This window comes from Beta vulgaris, chromosome 5 (genome assembly GCF_026745355.1).
Source record: "Beta vulgaris subsp. vulgaris cultivar EL10 chromosome 5, EL10.2, whole genome shotgun sequence".
Taxonomy (NCBI): domain Eukaryota; kingdom Viridiplantae; phylum Streptophyta; class Magnoliopsida; order Caryophyllales; family Amaranthaceae; genus Beta; species Beta vulgaris.
In genome coordinates, this window is record NC_079206.1 from 26,383,251 (window position 1) to 26,401,852 (window position 18,602).

Here is an 18,602-nt window from a genome sequence, read left to right on the forward strand (position 1 = left end):
TGAGGAAAGAGAGAAGATGCAACCTGAAGGCGCCAAGTTGATTTGGAGACCTCTGGTGTGGCGGGCTGGGACACGTGGAGGACACGTTGACAGTTGGAGCTTTCTCCATCACGCGAGGCGCACGTGACACCCTTATGAACATTGAATTTCACTTGTTTGTGACTCAGAACACTGTAGAAATGAACAGTGCTCAACTTCCAACTTTTAAAGGGTCTAAGATGTAATCACCTTAAAGTTTTCGACTCGCTAAAAATCACTACAACTCATTCTCATACCAAGATTTCGGCCAAGTAAAATCCACATAATGGTATAAATTTTTTCTCCTCTTTTATACTCTTTCTCTCTCTCTTCGATTTATCTTTCTTCCTTCTCTGAACCAGAATCATATCATTTTCTCTAACCATTCTTCCAACTCAAATCTCGAATTCCATTCTTCTATATCCAAATTGACTTATACTTGTATGCTATATATTCGACCATGATTAAAGGACAACTTCAAATTGTGTAATTATAAAAAAATGTATGAATTTTTTATCAGATTTCAAAAGTTAGGGAGGTTGGTTGAGTTTTGGTAAAATATAAGTTCAATTGGGGTTCAATTGGAACATCTAACTTGTGGAAACTCAAATTAGTTTATTTCAGTTCAATACAAATACGATAAGTTCAGTTGAATTCAATTTAGTCTAATAGAATAAAGCCTAAGTATGACGTGGTAAAATAATAAAATCGAAATCCCGCTAAATTGAATTCAAACAAAGCTTCTCACTCGTCCAAGCACAACGAAGAGAGGAGGAGAGGAAAAAGAAGAGAAGAGAAAGTGACAGAGAAAGAGAAAGTAAAAGAGGATAAAAATGGAGGAAAACATGAACAAATTAAGCAAAAGTTTAGCAAACTTCTGCAACAACCTTGAATCCACTTCTCACGCTTTTAAACAATCCCTCGATCGGCGTCCCATTCCTCTTGGTATACTGATCTCTCACTCTCTCTCCTATTCTTATAGAGAAGTACATAATACTCTTTGTATTACTAAAACTGTTTTCTTTTTGTTTCAGATTCCGCATCAACGACATTCATCCAATCCCTAAATCGGAGAGTATCATCAATACTGGGTGACCTCAATTTGCTGGAATCAATGTCACTTGGCACCGTTTCCTTTGAAGAGTTATTGGGTCACTGCAATCAGCTTTACAAACTCAATCATTCTCATCTTCTTCACCTTCATTCCCATCTTCAATCATTCCATTACATTTCCCCAAGTAATTTCACTAAACTGCTTCAATTTTAGTGCAATTTGAGTATTTAGTTAGGTGTTAATTTTTGTAGGTCAATTTTATAGGTGATGGAGTTGAAGATCTTGAAGAGGATTTTATGGCTCATAGTATTTGTGGTAGTCCTGAACCCGAAACACAGTTGTCGGGTTCTCGTTTCAGGTCTATTACCAACAATATGGATGATGATTCTTTGTATCCTTTTTCATTAATTTCGTTTCATTTTCTTACAGTTAAGGCATAATTGTGTTTTCTTGGTTATTTTTGGTTTTATTGGTGTAATTGTTTTGAGGAAGATTTGTTATGCTTGACTGAATTTCAAGATTCGACAAATCACCCAGCTTGCTTAACCTTGGTCTATCTGATATTTGCCTAGCTACACTTGCATCTGGAGGTTAGTGGTACTTCAAAAATTGTCTATCACAGGAAAATTGGTAACAGTCTTACACGAGTTAAAGATTGTTGAAGTCTCATATCTAGACACTAGATTTTTAGGCCTAGCATGTTTAGCCTTGTGATATAACATACTAACAGGTCATGATTTATAGAATAATGATCAGTTTGTGTATGCGTCTTTTTTACTGCATTTCTCTCCAGGTGGTCGCGGGCATGATGCGCTTGATAGTCCACCAAAGTAAGATCTCTAATTGCACCAATACCATTATTGAATTTTTATGATTTAAGCTCTGTAGAAATTCATGTCCTGCGTTTTGATGTCGATGAACAGATTACATAGTTTGGAGGTCCAGAACCAAAATGCTGTGAATTATATTGGTGGTAATGCTTCAAAGCTGTCAGAATGCTTCATGCTTACTCTTGCAGCGTTCTATATAATGTTGTACTAATAATTTCTGGAAAATGATATATAAGAAAAACAAATTATATACCATAGAGAATCTTGATAACGAATCCTACAAACTTGATACTTGTTTCTTACAGGAGAAGAAAGAGATGAACTCAAGTTATCTGAAACTTCAAAGTTGATACTTGTTTCAGACGATGATTATGAAAGTCTGCCTTCTTACATGAAAAGTGTCGCTCCGTGGAAGGTATGATATTGATCTACAGTAATCTACTAATCTTATTGCATAATCCATCATGTTGTGTATATCACTTCAGTTTTGAATTGTCGTTGAAGATACTCGCTAGAAGGTATGATATTGCTCATTCCATAGTCTGCCTTCAAATGAATTGTTTTCAATGATTGTTTCTGTTGTTACTTCAATTGTATAGTATAGGAATCTATAGTGACTTGGTGATTAGACTTTGTTTTTTATACTAACTTTTCATGTTAACGTATAAAGCATTATTTTTGTAGGATCTACAATCTGCAGTTGAGAAGATGAACTCGTTTCTAAGCAAGAAAGGAAATATGGAACAGTGTACCTTTTTCCATCCCGAGGAACTTGAATCCATGGGATTAGGTACATCAAATGATTTTCATCTAAATATTTACTTGAGAATACAGATTTTATCTTTCATGTCAGATATCCTTCGCATATTTGGCTCTTTACACATTTGATCATAGCTTAGCTAAAGGTTTACAATCTATACTAATGGAGGCAAACTTACTGAAAAAGCTTTATATCATTTTCTGCCCCAGCCTTAGAGTTTTTAAGCTCATTAATGATTAGAATTACTGGACTAGAACAATGGTGTTCTTAGCCCAAACTTTCTGAACTGTTTTCGTTTCTGCTCATCTGCGATCCATAGCCTGATGGACCAAAGGTAATCACCAGACAAGGCAGCAGTGGCTGCCAGCAACCTCAACATCTCTCATAATGAGTTAAATCTACTTTCCAAAGCTAATCCATATAAAGGGTAGAATGCATACTTAAATTGGTGCTATTGATAATAAGAACGTTCAGTTGTATTGCCTGATTATTGCTTAAAGATGCAATTAGGTTTGAGCTGGTTGTTTGCTTTATTACTTCATGGTATCTCGACATTGCAGGGACTAAGGGAAGATCATATGTCTTGTTGCTTGTGCGAATGAAGCGGCTGAACGTTGAGACTAATAACGGATTAATTTCTTATAGAGTGTTGTAGAAGATCGGCCAAGTAATGAGCAAAGCTGTAAATATTGGAGACCATTAATATTTACATGTTTAAAACGAGATTATGTCTATAAAAATCTCTGGTAGCGTGCAACTCTAGTAGGTGACTTATGCTTTTTTCTCAGCTTTTGCTTTCACAAATTCGTATTTTACTGTAACATACGCTGCAAATTATGTGCTCACTTTTTAGGTATTTGATAATTTACATCATAAGTAGGAGTGTGACTAATCTTGGTCGAAAGATACTGTCAAAAGTTTTGGGTCATTTGACAAGTCACAACACCAAGTGGTTGTTTGGTATAGGCAATAGAAATTTTAATGATTTTTTAATTTTGGTAGTTATTTGGTTGATAGAAAGTGGGAAAAATAGGGGCAATGAAAATTCATGAGAATTTGAAATTCCTACAAATGTAGAAACTGATTTACCTACCCTCCTCTTAGTCATTCACATAAATTCCTATAAATTACAACTTCCCTTATGACTAACAAACAACTTAGTCTAATTCTGACTTAGTCGGTATTATCAAAGGAAAAGCAAGTGCAATTCCTAGAATGAACATACAGATTTACAAGCGATAAATCTGTAAAAACTCTGGAATTCACCAGAAAGAATAAGACTCTCAAATATTATTGCCAAGATAAAAGATGCCTTATAATGACACCTAATAATATTTAAATAGTCTAAACAAAAACCTAATACAAAAATTAGGAAATAATAAAATTCGGAAATAATTTCAATGATATTTTTTGGGACCTAAACGAACTTAGATGGCTTAAAAAACTTGTAGGTCACAACATAGCGTTGAGTTGGACTCAGAAATGTCATCTACGTTGTACTCAGAAATGTCAGCAACATTAAAAGTGTTGGAGATGTTCATGTCATCCGGAAGAGCTACCACATAAGCATTGTCATTGATCTTGCGAGTCACCTTGAATGGGTCATACTTGTGTGGTTTCAGCTTGTTGTAAGTACCAATTTGGAACCTCTCCTTACGCAGAAACACCATCATCACATCATCTCCCACACTGAAAACCTTAGTTCTCTCGCGTTTATCAGCAACAACTTTATTTTTCTGCCCCATAGCTTGTAACTTAACCTTGGCAGTTTCTTTAATTGTAATAATCTCCTTAGTCATATTCCCCGTTGCTGCACTAATTCCAGGACCTTTAGGCAATTTAATCAGATCAAACACATGCCTAGGAACAAAAGTGTAAACCAGCAGAGAGAATGGTGACTTCCCCGTAGTTGAATGTACCGCACTATTATATGCAAACTCCACCTGGGTAATGCCAAATCCCACAGCTTCGGTTTATCGCCACAAACACTATGAGTCATATTCCCCAGGGTCTTGTTACTAACCTCAGTATGCCCATCTGTTTGTGTATGAGCTGTAAAACTCTTGTTTAGCGCCATCGCAAACATCCTCCAAAGAGTAAACCAAGAATGACTAAGAAACTTTGTGTCTCTATCTAAAGTGATAGAGGTAATAGGAACATCATAAAGTCTCACCACTTCCCAAAAGAACAACTTTGCTACATTTAAAGCATCATCAATTCTATTATAAGAAATGAAATGTATCATCTTCAAGAACCGATCAACAACCACAAAAAACAGAATCCACACCTTGTTGAGTACGAGGTAAACCCAACACAAAATCCATTGCCAAATCTTGTAAAATGTCACAAGGAGTAGGCAAAGGCATATAAAGACCAGTATTTTGGTACTGACCTTTGGACACTTGACATGCATGAGATCTTCGGACTATAACACCAGCATCTCTCCTCAAGTGAGGCTAATAACACCTCTCTTCCAGACCAGCAATTGTTTTGTCCTTATCCAAATAATCGCCAAGTCCACCACCAAGAAGATATCTGATCAACTTTTAATTGAGGAAGAATAAGGAATGCGCAATTGATCACCTTTGAAAACGTAGCTATCTCGAATATGGAACTCTGCAATAGGCTACCCTTTACTGCACTTGGCCCATAACTCCATGAATTCAGCATTCTCCTCATACAACTCCTTCAAACACTCCAAACCCACGATCTCTTGAGCTAAAGTAATGAGTAAGGAAAGCTCTCCTACTGAATGCATCTACCACCTTGTTCAAAGCCCCTGATTGTTGTATAATAAAAGGGAATTTCTGCAGGAAACTCACACACCGAGCATGCATCTTAATTATCACCTTCTGGCTGTGAAGAAACTTCAAAGCTTGATGATTAGTGAACAGAATGAACTCCCTACGAACCAGATAATGTTCCCACTGTATTAGAGCCCTAAATACTGCATAGAACTCTTGATAAAAAGTACTCCATTTCTGCCATGCATCACTTAATTTCTCACTGAAAAATGTCATTGGTCTCTTTTCTTAGTACAAAACTGCACAATACCTACCCCACTTGCACCACAGTTAAATTGAAACAATTTATGAAAATTGAGAAGGGCTAACACGAGGGATTACAAAGCTTCTCTTTAATCAACTCAAAACTCTGTTACTATTCAACTCCCCATTGAACATCCCTTTCTTCAAAAATGTAGTTATAGGTGCAGTAATGGTACTGAAATCGTTGATGAATCTCCTATAAAAGTTGTCATGCCATGGAAACTACGAGCTTCAGTCATTGATGTAGGTGTGGGCCAATCTTGGATTGCACTCACCTTCTCTTCATATACCCGAATCCCTTCTTCACCAACAACAAAGCCTAAGAAAAGCATTTGTTGATACATAATGTACGCTTTTTCAGATTAATGTAAAGTTAGTTCTCATGTAGCACTTGCAACACCTTTTTCACATGCTCAAGATGCTCTTTCATGCTCTTACTATAAATCAGAATATCATCAAAATAAACCACTACAAAGGAAACAATAAAAGAACGAAGAACCTGATTCATCAACTCAATGAAAGTGCTAAGGGCGTTTGACATTCCGAAAGGCATCACCAACCACTCATACACCCCATCCTTGCTCTTAAAAAGTGTCTTCCAATCATCACCAGGACGAATTCTTATTTATTGATAGTACCCACAACGTAGATCTATCTTCAAAATCACCTTAGAACCCAACAACTCATGAAGCATATCTTCCAGTCGAGAAATTAGAAATCGATACTTTATAGGTATTTTATTGATGGCCTTGCTACCAACAAACATCCTCCACTGATTTCCCTTCTTAGGGACTGGAAGAATTGAGACTGCACATGGACTCATACTCCCCCGAATTAACCTTTTCTTCAGCAAATCCCCAATCTGCTTTCTCAGAATCTCATCCTCCTTAGGGATCATATGATAGTGAGGAAGGTTTGGTAAGCTACAACTAGGAATCAAGTCAATCTGATGTTGTATATCACGGATGGGAGGCAAGTCATCCGGTGACTTATCAACAATCAATTCTTTGAAATCCTCTAGGATTTCCATCACTTCCACAGGAATTGAAGTCTCTTCCTTTTCAACACTAAACAACCACTTAACCACCATCGGACGGAAATAATCAGTTTCTTTTATAGCCTCTTCAAGTTCTTTGTTATTGTAAGTCATTACTAAGAAACTGGATTTCTCCCCCTAGCTTATGGTCCAAATTCAAAATAGGAACCATTGGAATTTTATGGGTACCCCAAGTAAACATCACCACATTATCCCTTCCCCGATAAGTCACATCATTGTCAAACTACCAAGGTATACCAAGTAAAATATGATAATGTCCATTTTAAGAACATCATGAATTACGTCTTCCTTGTAGTGTTTCCCTATGGAGATGGGAACTTTGCATGTCATTGTGACCCGAACTTGTGACCCCTTGTTGACCCAGTCGATAGTGTATGGCTTCTCATGAGGTTTTGCGGGCAATTTCAAGTACTCTGCCAACTTATGTGACACAAAAATCTCCGTGCCTGCATTATTCACGATCAAGTTACAAACTTTGTTTTGAATTTAACAATGAGTTTTAAACGAAATCTTGAGCTGGCCCTCGTCTTTGGATGTTAACAGGACCCTTTGCAACACAAAGTTAACTCCCCATCAAACTCCTCCCCTGCAAACTCCACGTCAGCATATTCATCATTCACTCCTTCAAACTCCTCTCCTTCTCCTTCTAAGATAGTAGCAACTCTTCGGGACGGACAAACATTGAATCGATGACCTTTGCCATTACAACGATGGCATGTGTCTCCACTAGGTTTGACGTAGGTATTATTTTGCTTTTGACATGTGCCTTACTTTGTTGTCCACTACTAGAATCGCCCTTATTTCCAGGGTTGGAATCCTTAGGGGCTGCACTCTTCTCCTTATCACCTACAAAATCAATGTTACTCTAGGGTGAGTATATTTTAAAATATGAGAAATTTCGAGGGGATTTCTCTATAAATTTGTCCTTTAATTTAAAGAAAAACTGGATGCCTTTGCCACAGTTTGCAAGCCCAAATTCTCTTGCAGGGAACTCTTCAAACCACTAATAATACATCTAGCCACTTCTGACTTTCTGACTCCCCTAAATCATTATGCTCATAAAAACGCAAAAACTCCGTTGTATATTATGTCACAATCCTCTTCCCTTGAACACACTCTGTATACATCTTATATGGAATCTGCTCATAATCTTCTGGCAAAAAGCGCTACAACATCAACTGTTTCATTCTTCGAAAGACTGGCCCCTTCCATTGTCTTTGCCTCTGTGCGACCAGCTTATGCTAGCAAATAGCAGCAATACTTTTCAACCTAATCGCCACCATCTTAACTTGTATTATGTTCATGAACGTCCATCACTTCGAAAAATCTATCGACATCAATGTGCCAATATAGGAAGTCTTCTACTCCCATAGTTCCATAGAACAAAGGAATATCAGCCTTACAAGATCAAGAGTTAATCATGGAAAAAACATGAAATATAAGAAAAAGTACTAAACAACTTTTGAAAATTCTCTCTCTCGCGGGTTTTCCAACACTCTGCTTGTAGCCATGGATTGACCTCGGGGGTCGAAAAATTCATAGGCAACTAGCAAGGGAAAGGGGAAGATGAATGTTCCATCATCAGCTGAGGCAAGAAAGACGAGATCCATGGACGAAGTTCTGGCGCGCAATATTTGGAGGTTCATAGTGCACAACCTAGCGAGGAAGAAGGTGAGATTTTATAGCCCAAATCTTCGTTAATTACATTGAAAAAAAACAATCTAGGGAGAAAACAAATGTTCTCTATATGGCTAAATGTGATCAATAGTGGGGTGAAAACTCCAAATCTTGTTAATAATCAATTGAATTCTACTGTGAGTAAGAGGGCTTCATCGGGTATAGAAATTGAGGGTAATAATGATGAGATTCATGTTGCGGATAATCATGATAACATCAATCATTCTGCTGTAATGCCTATAATTGAATAGGATGATGTTCAAGATGAAATTCTTTTTTGGTGAAATTCAATGTGTGTTACATTTTGGGGGCTAGCCCACCTTAGCATGTAGTATGCGGTAATTGGGAATTGATAGGATTGCTATCATTGAAAATGGAGTTTATACGATTAGATTGACTAATTAGGAGGATCCTGATAAAATATTGGCAATGAATGTTAATTTTTTTGATGGGAAGCCATTAATTGTGCAGCCATGACAACCAAATGTTGAATGGAGTGTGAAAAAGGTGGATAAGGTTCCTATTTAGGTTGAATTACATGGTTGGACCTAAAATACTGAGGTGAAAGATGTTTGACTAAAATTGTTAGCGTCATTGGGAAGTTTGTGAGGGTTGACCAAGTGACTCTGAAAAGTCTAACCTTCTTTTTTTGCCAAGATCATAGCTGCAGTTCATGTGGATAAGGTTTTCCCTGATAAGATACAGTTTCTGAATAAGAAAGGAGTGGTGATGGAGCAACATGTGTTTTATGCCTGGAAACCTATTTTGTACATGTTCTAAGGGATATGGGTATACTCAGGAGCAATGTGTGTAGCCTAAGAAGATAAAGGTGTGGGTGGTAAAGAACAAGGGTGTGGCAGTTAACCCAGTTGTTACACAACCTAAGCCAATGCAAAATCTAGAGAATGATGTGGTGCAAGATGAGGATAGAAGAGATGCTTTTGTGCACAGGTCTCACCATAGGGTGAGCACTACATCGTGAAAAATAACTTCGCTACTTTGATTGAAGTCACAACTGAGGAGCTCTACTATGAGGTGAATCAGATTGGTGGTAAAGACACAAATGGTGAGATGCAAGGGTTAGAGGCCCCTGAGAGAAATGGATATGATCTTGGTTTGGAACATCACAGGGATTAATAAGAGCAATAAACAATTATAAGTGAAAAAATTCATTTCAACTCATCAGGTTGCTCTAGTTGGCCTCTTGGAAACTAAGGTAAAGATTTCTAAAATAGGAAATCCCAAAACTTGTGCTCAAGATAGTGCTTTACCACTAATAGCATTATTGTGGAAAAATGTAGAATTGTGATTGCTTGGCTCCCAAGTGCTTTTCAAGTTTCTGTGGAGATAATGACTGCTCAAATGGTGCATCTTAAGGTAGATCCAGTGGGCCTGCTCCTTGGGTTTACTGCACCTTTGTGTATGGGTCTAATGATAGGCGGAAAAGGGAATTGTGGAACTCGCTTAAGCAGGCTTATATTGGTCATCATTAGGTTGTTCTTGGAGACTTCAATGTTGTCTAAATCTTGATGAATGCATTGGTTCTCCTGTGAGGGTGCATGAATTTCAGGAGTTTAGGGAGTTGTGTGGCTCATTGTGGCTTGGTGGATATTAAACAGGCTGGTAGATTCTTCACTTGAACAAATAAGCAGGATGGTGAGAGTAGAGTTTTCTCAAAATTGGACATGGTAATGGCCAATGCTAACTGGTTAGAAAAATTTGAACAAGCAGTGATTACTTTTCTCCCTAAGGGGGAGTATGATCACTGCCCTAGCTGATGGATATTCCGATATTGTTAAAAAAGTTTGGCAGAGGCAAATCAGGGGTTGTTTGATGTTCCAAGTCATTCAGAGGTTGAGAATGTTAAAAGTGCAGCTGAAGATGTTTAACCAAAGGGGATTTTCATATGTTCAAGCCCAGGCTTTACAAGCTTATAAGCAGATAAATAGCTCAGGATCAAGCTTATGAGCACTTAAGAGATGCTAAGAAAATTGCTGCTGAGAAGTAGGCTACTGAGCATTATAAGTAAGCACAAAGAAGATACTTGAGTTTCCTGAGAAAGAAGACAAAAGAGAGGTGGATTGATATGGGTGATGACAATACTAAGTTGTTTCACCAATCCATAAAAGCAAGAATACTTATTAATAAAGTGTATGCAATTAAAGACAGATCTGGCACTTGGATGCATGATGATCAGCAGGTTAAAGATGCTTTTATAAGCTTTTATCATGGGTTGCTTTAGAGAGTATGGTGGATAGATGCAAAGTGAAACAACAAATTATTGTTGAAGGAGATGTGTTAACTTTTGAGCAACATAGGTAGTTAACTTGCACTTTCACGAGGGAGGATGTCAAGAGAGTTATGCTTTCTATCCCTAATGATAAAGCACAAGTATGGATGGCTTTAATAGCTTTTTCTTTAAGCACTGCCGGGAGGTTGTAAGAGATGTAGTGACTGATGTAGTGTTAGATTTCTTTCACACTTGGAAACTACTTAAATTTGTGAATGCTACTTCCACTACTCTGGTGCTTAAGGTCAAAAGTCCTACTCATGTGAGTGACTAAGTTGCCTATCTCATGTTTTTCAGTGATTTACAAGTGTATCACTAAGTTGTTGTGTGAAAAGATGAAGATGGTGCTACCTAGTTTAATCTCACATAATCAAGGTGCTTTTGTGGCCAATAGAAGCATTTTACATAAAGTTCTATTATGCCAGGATATTATTAAGATGTATAAAAGAGTACACAAAAGAAAAAGTGTTGTCTCATGAAGATTGACATCCAAAAAGCTTATGACACAGTTAGCTGGAAGTTTCTAGAGGAAGTTTTACTTACTTTAGGCTTTCTTAGCAAGTTTGTGTAATTGATTATGTTCTTTGTCAGAAGCCTTACCTTCTCTTTGATGATCAATGGATGTCCTACTGGGTTTAACTCTAAGAGACGGATAAGGTAGGGTGACCCTATGTCCCCTCTCTTATTTGTGGTATGCATGGAGTATTTTTCAAGAATCATGAGCTACATTGGTAAACAACCTGAGTTCAACTTCCACCCTAGATGTAAATTATTATCCCTCAACCACCTATGTTTTGCTGAGGATGTCATTTTATACTGTAACGGGGACTATAAGCGTATTCTCTTGCTGGTACAAGGGATTCAATTATTTGATGCTACTTCAGGGCTCAAACCTAATCCTAATAAGTCGGACTATTATAGTTGTGGGATGTCTGATCAGCAGAATGGTAGAATAAAGGATACCTCAGGATTTAAACAAGGGCAATTGCCTTTCAGATATTTGGGAGTTGTCAATTAGCACCAAAAAGTTATCTGCTACTGAGTATGAGAAGCTGATTGAGAATATGGTCATGAAGATTAGAATCTGGAGTACTAGGGACATCTCATTTGCTGGAGGAGGCAGTTGGTGAATTCAGTGTTAATGAGCATCATTGTGTATTGGTCTCAGATCTTCCTACTTCCTAAGGTTGTACTGAAGTAGGTGAATTCGATTTGTAGAGCTTTTTGATGGACAGGCACATGTAATACCCCTAAACCTAGCTATGTAAGTTGGACTGAGGTGTGCAAGCCCAAGATGCATGGTGGATTGGGGTTCAGAAGCTTGGTTACCTAGAATGTAGCCATTGTAGGTAAATGGGTGTGGGATACCACTATGAAAGCTGATAACCTATGGGTCAAATGGATCCATGACAGGTATATTAGCGAGCAAAATTGGCTTATCTTGATTGTCCCTAGTACTGCCAGCTGGGTGGTAAAGTATATTTGCAAGACTAAGCTAATGATTTCTAGTAAGTCTGGGCCAGATTGGTTTACTAAACCTAAGTTTAGTACATCAGAGACATATAAGATGTAGGAATTAACGGAGAAAATGCACTGGTGTCAGGCTATTTGGGACAATCATAATGTTAGTTGGCTGACTATGAAGAACATATTGCAAACAAGAAGCAAATTGGCAGCAACTGGTGTTTGTGCAAGTATTACTTGTCTTCTGTGTGAAACTGCAGTGGAACACCATAACCATTTATTCCAACTATGCTTTTAGCAAGCAATGCCTGATCGGGATCAGGAGTTGGCTTGGAATTCAGGTGCTTACTTGCAATTTACCTCAGTTGATTGGTTGGGTGCAAACAAGATGCAAAGGCAGCAAGCTAAGGAAGCATGTATTAATAGAGTATGGGAAGAAAGAAACATTGCACTGTGGAATCATAGTATACATACTATAGTGAAGATTGTAAAGGGTATACAATAAAATGTGAAGGGTATAGTGAAGTTTAGGCTTCCCAGACATATAAAAAGAGGAAGATGCTCAGTGGTTGTATAGCTTATAAGCTCTCATGTTTGGGTAGATGGTTGACAAGTTGCTGTTGCAAGCTTTAGGGTGTATCTTTGTTGTTTGAGCTCAATATTAATTACTTACTTACCAAAAAAACAATAATATCAACCTTCACTCGATAATCATGTTTATGATAATGATTACCTTCATCACTCCTTTCTTCCTCGAAGGGCTCTTCTTCCTCAGAATTCGAACTATCCACGTTAACAGTTGGTTTACCTCTACCCTGTGGAACTTTATTCAGTTCTCCTCTCCTATCTCCTTGCTTAATAATATTAATATTATTCTGCATATTGTTCATTTGAGTAGTCAACGCAGTTATCTGTTCGATCAAAGCAGTAAGGTCGTGGTAAAAGCCACGGTAACACCTTCGAGATCTGCTCCGGTCACTTGTTTTCCCATGGCTATTCAAGATACCAAAATAAGCAGGAGAAAGCCTGCTCTGATACCACCTGACGTAGTTGAATTATCAAAGGAAAAGCAAGCGCAATTCCTGGAACCAACAAACAGATTTACAAGCGATAAATCTGTAAAAACTCCGGAATCCACAAGATAAAATTCGAATTAAATATTATTTAAATATTATTATTAAGATAAAAGCTGTCGTTTAATGATGGCTAATAATAATTAAATAGTCTAAACAAAATCCTAATACGAGAATTAGGAAATAATAAAATTTGAAAATAATTAAAATGATGCTTTTGGGCCCTAAACAAACTCAGAAGGCTTAAAAAGCCTATAGGTCATAGCATAGCGGTGAGTTGGACTCGTTGGTCCGTTTCACTTTTCGAAAAGGTATTTTATCAAATATTCTGACACCGGGAGCCCGACTAATAGAAATCATTTCAAACTTTTTCGACGATGGGCTTCTTCGTCGAACTTTACGACTAACCTTTGAACCTCAAATTCCTAGCAATTTTATAAGGGAATTAAATTCCTATGAATTGTAAATTGCTATAGAAAAATAATTTCCACTGCAATTTGACAAGAACTAAGTATATAGAATATCTATTAAAACATCATTTAAACCAACTTCTGTTGGATTACATGTATCTTTTGTAAAGATTAACCTATGTCAATTGTCAAGGGTGGTATGTATCTTTTTTTTATTCTGTTTTAAGTTTTTCCTTTTTCTCGGAAGACATTACTCATTATTATAGTAATTTTTTAGGATGCACATATATATTGTTTCGTGTAGTCTAGCAGGTTCAATCTTGCAACATAAGGGGCTAATTCAACATTGAGCCCAAATGACATATAATCAGTAGTAGGGGTATTGTGCATTAAAAAAGGTAAGTTTGAGGGTACCTTGTGCAATTTTGAAAATATTGGGGTACAATGTATAAATTGAAAAAACATAAGGAAATAATGTAGACAAACCCTTTTCTCAATGGATAATTCCAAGTTGGTAGCATTACAAAAAAAAAAAGCTCATATAGCGTTTCTAATTTAGAGACGAAAAATTTACAATCCGTCTCTAAATAAATTTTGAGACTGAATTTGAAAATCTGTCTCTAACTTAGAGAAGGAATTTAAAAATCCGTCTCTAATTTAGAGAAGGAATTTTAAAATCCGTCCCCAATTTAGAGACGGATTTTAAATTCCGTTTCTAAAGTGTTGGGACAATTTTTTTCTGAACTTTTCAAAGAAAGTCAGATCTAATTTAGAGATGGGTTTTAAAATATGTCCCTAAATTAGAGACGGATTTTAAAATTCGTCCCTAAATTAGAGACGGATTTTGAAATTCGTCCCTAAATTAGAGATGGATTTAAAATTTTCGTCCCTAAAGTCTTGGGGTAATTTCTCCTAAACGTTTTCAAAGAAAATTATATCTACTTAGAGACGGAATTTTTAAATCCGTGCCTAATTAGAGGCAGATTTTAAAAATTCGTCCCTAAATTAGAGATGGATTTTAAAAATATGTCTCTAATTAGAGACGGATTATAAAACCCGTCTCTAATTTAGGGGACGATTTTGAAATCCGTCTCTAAATTAGGGACGCGTTTTGAAATTTGTCTCTAAATTAGAGACAAATTTCAAAATCCATCCTAAATGAGAGATCGATTTAAAAATTCCGTCCCTAAAGTGTTGGGGGGAATTTCTCCTAGATTTTGCCAAAGAAAGTTAGTTCTATTTAGAGACGGATTTTAAAATCCGTTCCGTCTCTAAAATCAGGGATGAATTCAAAAATCTCCTCCCTAAAATTAGAGACAGATTAAAAAAATTCATCCCTAAATTCACAGATAGATACCATCTCTAAATTGAGAGACGGAATTTGAAATCCGTCTTTATATTTTATAGACGGAATTTGGAATCATCTCTAAATTTTAGAGAAGAATTTTATTGATTTTCATCCCTAAGTCGAATTTACAACAAGGTTTTCAACAACGGATGGGTTTCGTCTCTAAATCCGTCACTAAGCTCATATAACGACGGACTTGGTCAATTTCATAAAAGATTTGCTTCGTCCATAAAGACCAATTTTTTTTTGTAGTGTAATACTCTTCCATAGTTCTTTTGGGAATTAGTAAGATTAATTGTCCAACCGGACCGAAACCTTGCACAAGTAACCCCACCCCACCCCCCCCCCCCCCCCAACCCCCCCGAGTTATCGGACTAGATACTCTAAAGAGTAGAGAGTGATAGGGGAAACAACTACAATCAAAGTGCCCGTAATGTAATGAACCCCCAACCTCAAGGTCTTGAAGCACAATCCCAACCAAGTCTTTCAAGAGCCTTCCTTTCTTTACGAGATCACTCCAATTGGAATTTGATCAACTTATTAGATAAAAAAAAGGACATCCACAACATGCTCAGATTAGCATTATCAGCCTAATAGGTAGAGAGAGGAGGTTATGAAGAAGAATATAAACTTAGACCCCAAAAAATAACAAAATTTAACATGTCAAATTAAATATGAAGAGTATCACCAGACTTCAAATTCTCCAGAAATAATTCGAACTTGAAGTTAATATACCCCAGCTTTTGGATTTATGGTGTAAATTTTTCCTTTTAACCTTTAAAATTGAGCAATATGACTAACAAAATGCTTACTTTTACTCATCAGCCAAACCCAAAAAGAAAATTATTATTTAAGAAAAATATGCTAATTCCGAACCAAAAGGATTTCTTCAATACTGATTCTTGAAAACATATTGGAATTTATACAAAAGAAATGTGCTCAAAAATAGTGTAAAGAACACAGTAAAATAAATAAGCAAAAAAACAAGCACAAGCAAAAACAATTGGTTGAGAAGAATAAGCACTTCATTGCATGTGTAAATCAACTTAAACTACACTTCGCAAGTACTGTTCTCTTTACATAATCATTGAGAAACTGGCATTCTCAGCCATTGCCCCTTGCTGCAATCAGCCAACCATGATACAGGACCCACAATTTATGGCACTAACCCATAAGGTGAGATGAAAAAAGGAGTGACAATAAACTATAACCAATTTACAAGCCTTATCCAAAAATCTTATATACTTCTACATTACATGGGACTCAATACCGTGACATTGCAGCCTCCTGAAGAAAGAACCACCTTCAACCAGGAGACAGAATCATCAGAAAAGCTCAAACAAGATTGTATCATTGTATGCACCATAAGAACATCACTATATCCGGGAAAAATCTCCTCCCTTGCCCTGCTTGAACCAAGTACATCCCCTACATATATATCATCCACTTGAAAAACGGCTAAAATCATGCCTCTAATGTAGCTCCATATGTGCTATAGCCTACCCCTCTTTGCATATTCATATCGATTCATGAGCGAAAGACATTATAATGGTTGGCAAGTCTAAAGGGTAGCTCATATCTCAATTGTAGATTTTTACTGGCTTCTCAAATGTGTGGCGATTCTGCAGAGGTAATTACATAATCAGATTATACCTCCATAAGTATCCCATTAAAGGAGAAAATTCTTGAAAAGAAAATGATATCAATTTGAATAATGCTCATGTACTCAAAAACCCATGTGTCAAATTTTGGCCTTATCCATTTGACATACCTGATTTGCCGTGTAAGCCCTTTTGGGAGTAGTATCAATATGCTCCAAACCTAGGTATTGCTCCCACGCACCATAAACATCTCTCCTCTGTCAACACAAGTCAGCGAGAAACAAAAGAGAAGGAAGTTTAGGAATAGCAGAAGCGAAATACAATCTAGAATATCGAGCATCCAGCTGAAAAAGTTATCCTCCAGAAATGAATAATAAGTATTTTACAAAAATAGTGAAAAGATTATTCCTACAAAAGCTACTATATTATTTCTCAAAATGAGAAAAACAAACTACTTCCTCGCTACCAGTGAATGTACCACAACTCCACCCCCAGCTCCCTACTTTACACTGCCATATCTTCAGGATACCACAGCTAAGTCTCCCTGACAAGAATCAGCAATCTAGTTGAAAGAGAAGAAACCAAAGAGAATGGGCTCAAACGCACCATATTGCCCGAGTCGTCAAGGGCTGTCACTTAGTAGTAAATAAGACCATTACAAGGCTGTTACGGGTGATGTCAAGGCCGTTACAACTGGTATCGGGCCGACACAGCCGGTATCAAAACCATTACAGCCGGTATCAGGCCATCACAGCTACCAGATTCCACTCAGCGTCAGCCGCAACTCTACCGCAGCACTGCGATATAATACGCTTCCACAATATGCTACCATTTCCGTGATTGCAATCGTGATTGAAAATGGGTGGGTTTTGTTATAACTTTAATGTGTATATATAATATAGGGAGTGACTGGAATGAGAAAAACTACCCATAAGTCATAATTAACCAAATCCCAGACCCAGGATCCAATGAGTACTCTCTAATAAATAGTCAAGGTCTTCAACAAGAAAACACTAGAATTGGATTAGGTGACCAAGACCCCCATGTCTGTGAGCTCCAAGTTAGTCCAGAAATGCCTCAATTATAGTGCTAGATTAGAATCCAAACCCTATATCTGAATTACTCTTGTATTTTAGAACAAGGGTCCAACCGTGGTTTTAAGGAATACTTAGAAAAAAATAAATTTAAGCAGGATTAATGAGCTGGGTTGCAACCATCGACAACCAGCTTAGTGCTAGCCCGCTCAAGTATCAGCCTTTTGAGAACTAATGAACTGAGTGAAATTTACAGAAGAAAGTGTACAAGTACCAAACCTGAAAACGGCTGGATACAATGTCAGTATCCTGCAAATACTCCGGCCGACCTAGTGACAAGAACGCAAACTTCCACTGCAGAGGTAATTCACAATAACAGTTAATCAAGAAACCATCAACATGCAATAGAACAGAACTCCGCAAAGAAAACAAACAAACTCTAGTAGCAAACTAACAAAAATATATATAATAATATTTTTCTTTCTGCCCCTGCTGGTGGGAGAGCAATACCTTGGAAAATTCTTCATCAGGAACATGCAACTTCTTTTGTACTCTCACTTTGATTTCAGCTAGGGTTTCACCTTCGCGAATAATCAAGAAAAAGGGTTCCCCAAAGTTCTGCACTTGCTGAGAAAAAAAAAAATTAGATGATTATTAGCCCCGATGATGGACCGACTAAAGTAGCTAGCTAATATATTTAGTATGCTAAACAACTCTATTTATCTTCTCCAAAACAAACTTTCCATACCATCTGATTTTGTGCAGTGTCCTTGGTGAAATGGTAAACATGGATCAATCGATCATTTGGCTCAAGATTCTTTTCATCTTCAGGGATCTGCGACCAAAAAAAAAAATATGATGTCAAACTGCACTAAATTACATGCATTAAGGATACTTAAAACAGATATTCATGACAGAAACTGGGAATTCTAGACTATA

At 37.1% G+C, this 18,602-nt stretch overlaps 2 protein-coding genes across 3 annotated transcripts in view; one reads left to right on the forward strand and one right to left on the reverse strand.

Annotated features, from left to right (window-relative positions):
* The first annotated feature begins 743 nt into the window (after positions 1 to 743).
* LOC104893215 (hypothetical protein) lies at positions 744 to 3,538 on the forward strand. 2 transcript variants are annotated; one of them, XR_007274393.2, is made up of 9 exons: positions 744 to 963; positions 1,053 to 1,256; positions 1,337 to 1,463; positions 1,592 to 1,662; positions 1,866 to 1,902; positions 1,996 to 2,045; positions 2,208 to 2,317; positions 2,573 to 2,692; positions 3,223 to 3,538. XR_007274393.2 is itself a non-coding variant. In XM_010679313.4 (9 exons), the coding sequence occupies exons 1-9, from the start codon at positions 852 to 854 to the stop codon at positions 3,315 to 3,317; spliced, it is 912 nt and encodes a 303-aa protein (XP_010677615.1). In that variant the 5' UTR covers positions 745 to 851; the 3' UTR covers positions 3,318 to 3,538. The 2 variants fall into 2 exon arrangements, 1 of the variants encoding a protein (XP_010677615.1); XM_010679313.4 differs by having other exon boundaries at positions 745 to 963; positions 2,587 to 2,692.
* A 12,497-nt stretch (positions 3,539 to 16,035) lies between these two features.
* Positions 16,036 to 18,602, reverse strand: part of LOC104893216 (ubiquitin C-terminal hydrolase 12) — a 34,552-nt gene continuing 31,985 nt past the window's right edge. The window contains exons 28-32 of the mRNA XM_010679315.4: positions 18,412 to 18,498; positions 18,174 to 18,290; positions 17,943 to 18,017; positions 16,800 to 16,886; positions 16,036 to 16,650 (exon numbers count right to left, since the gene is read on the reverse strand). Coding sequence (XP_010677617.1) covers positions 16,609 to 16,650; positions 16,800 to 16,886; positions 17,943 to 18,017; positions 18,174 to 18,290; positions 18,412 to 18,498 — 408 coding nt within the window. The 3' untranslated portion in view covers positions 16,036 to 16,608. The remainder of the gene's footprint in view (positions 16,651 to 16,799; positions 16,887 to 17,942; positions 18,018 to 18,173; positions 18,291 to 18,411; positions 18,499 to 18,602) is intronic.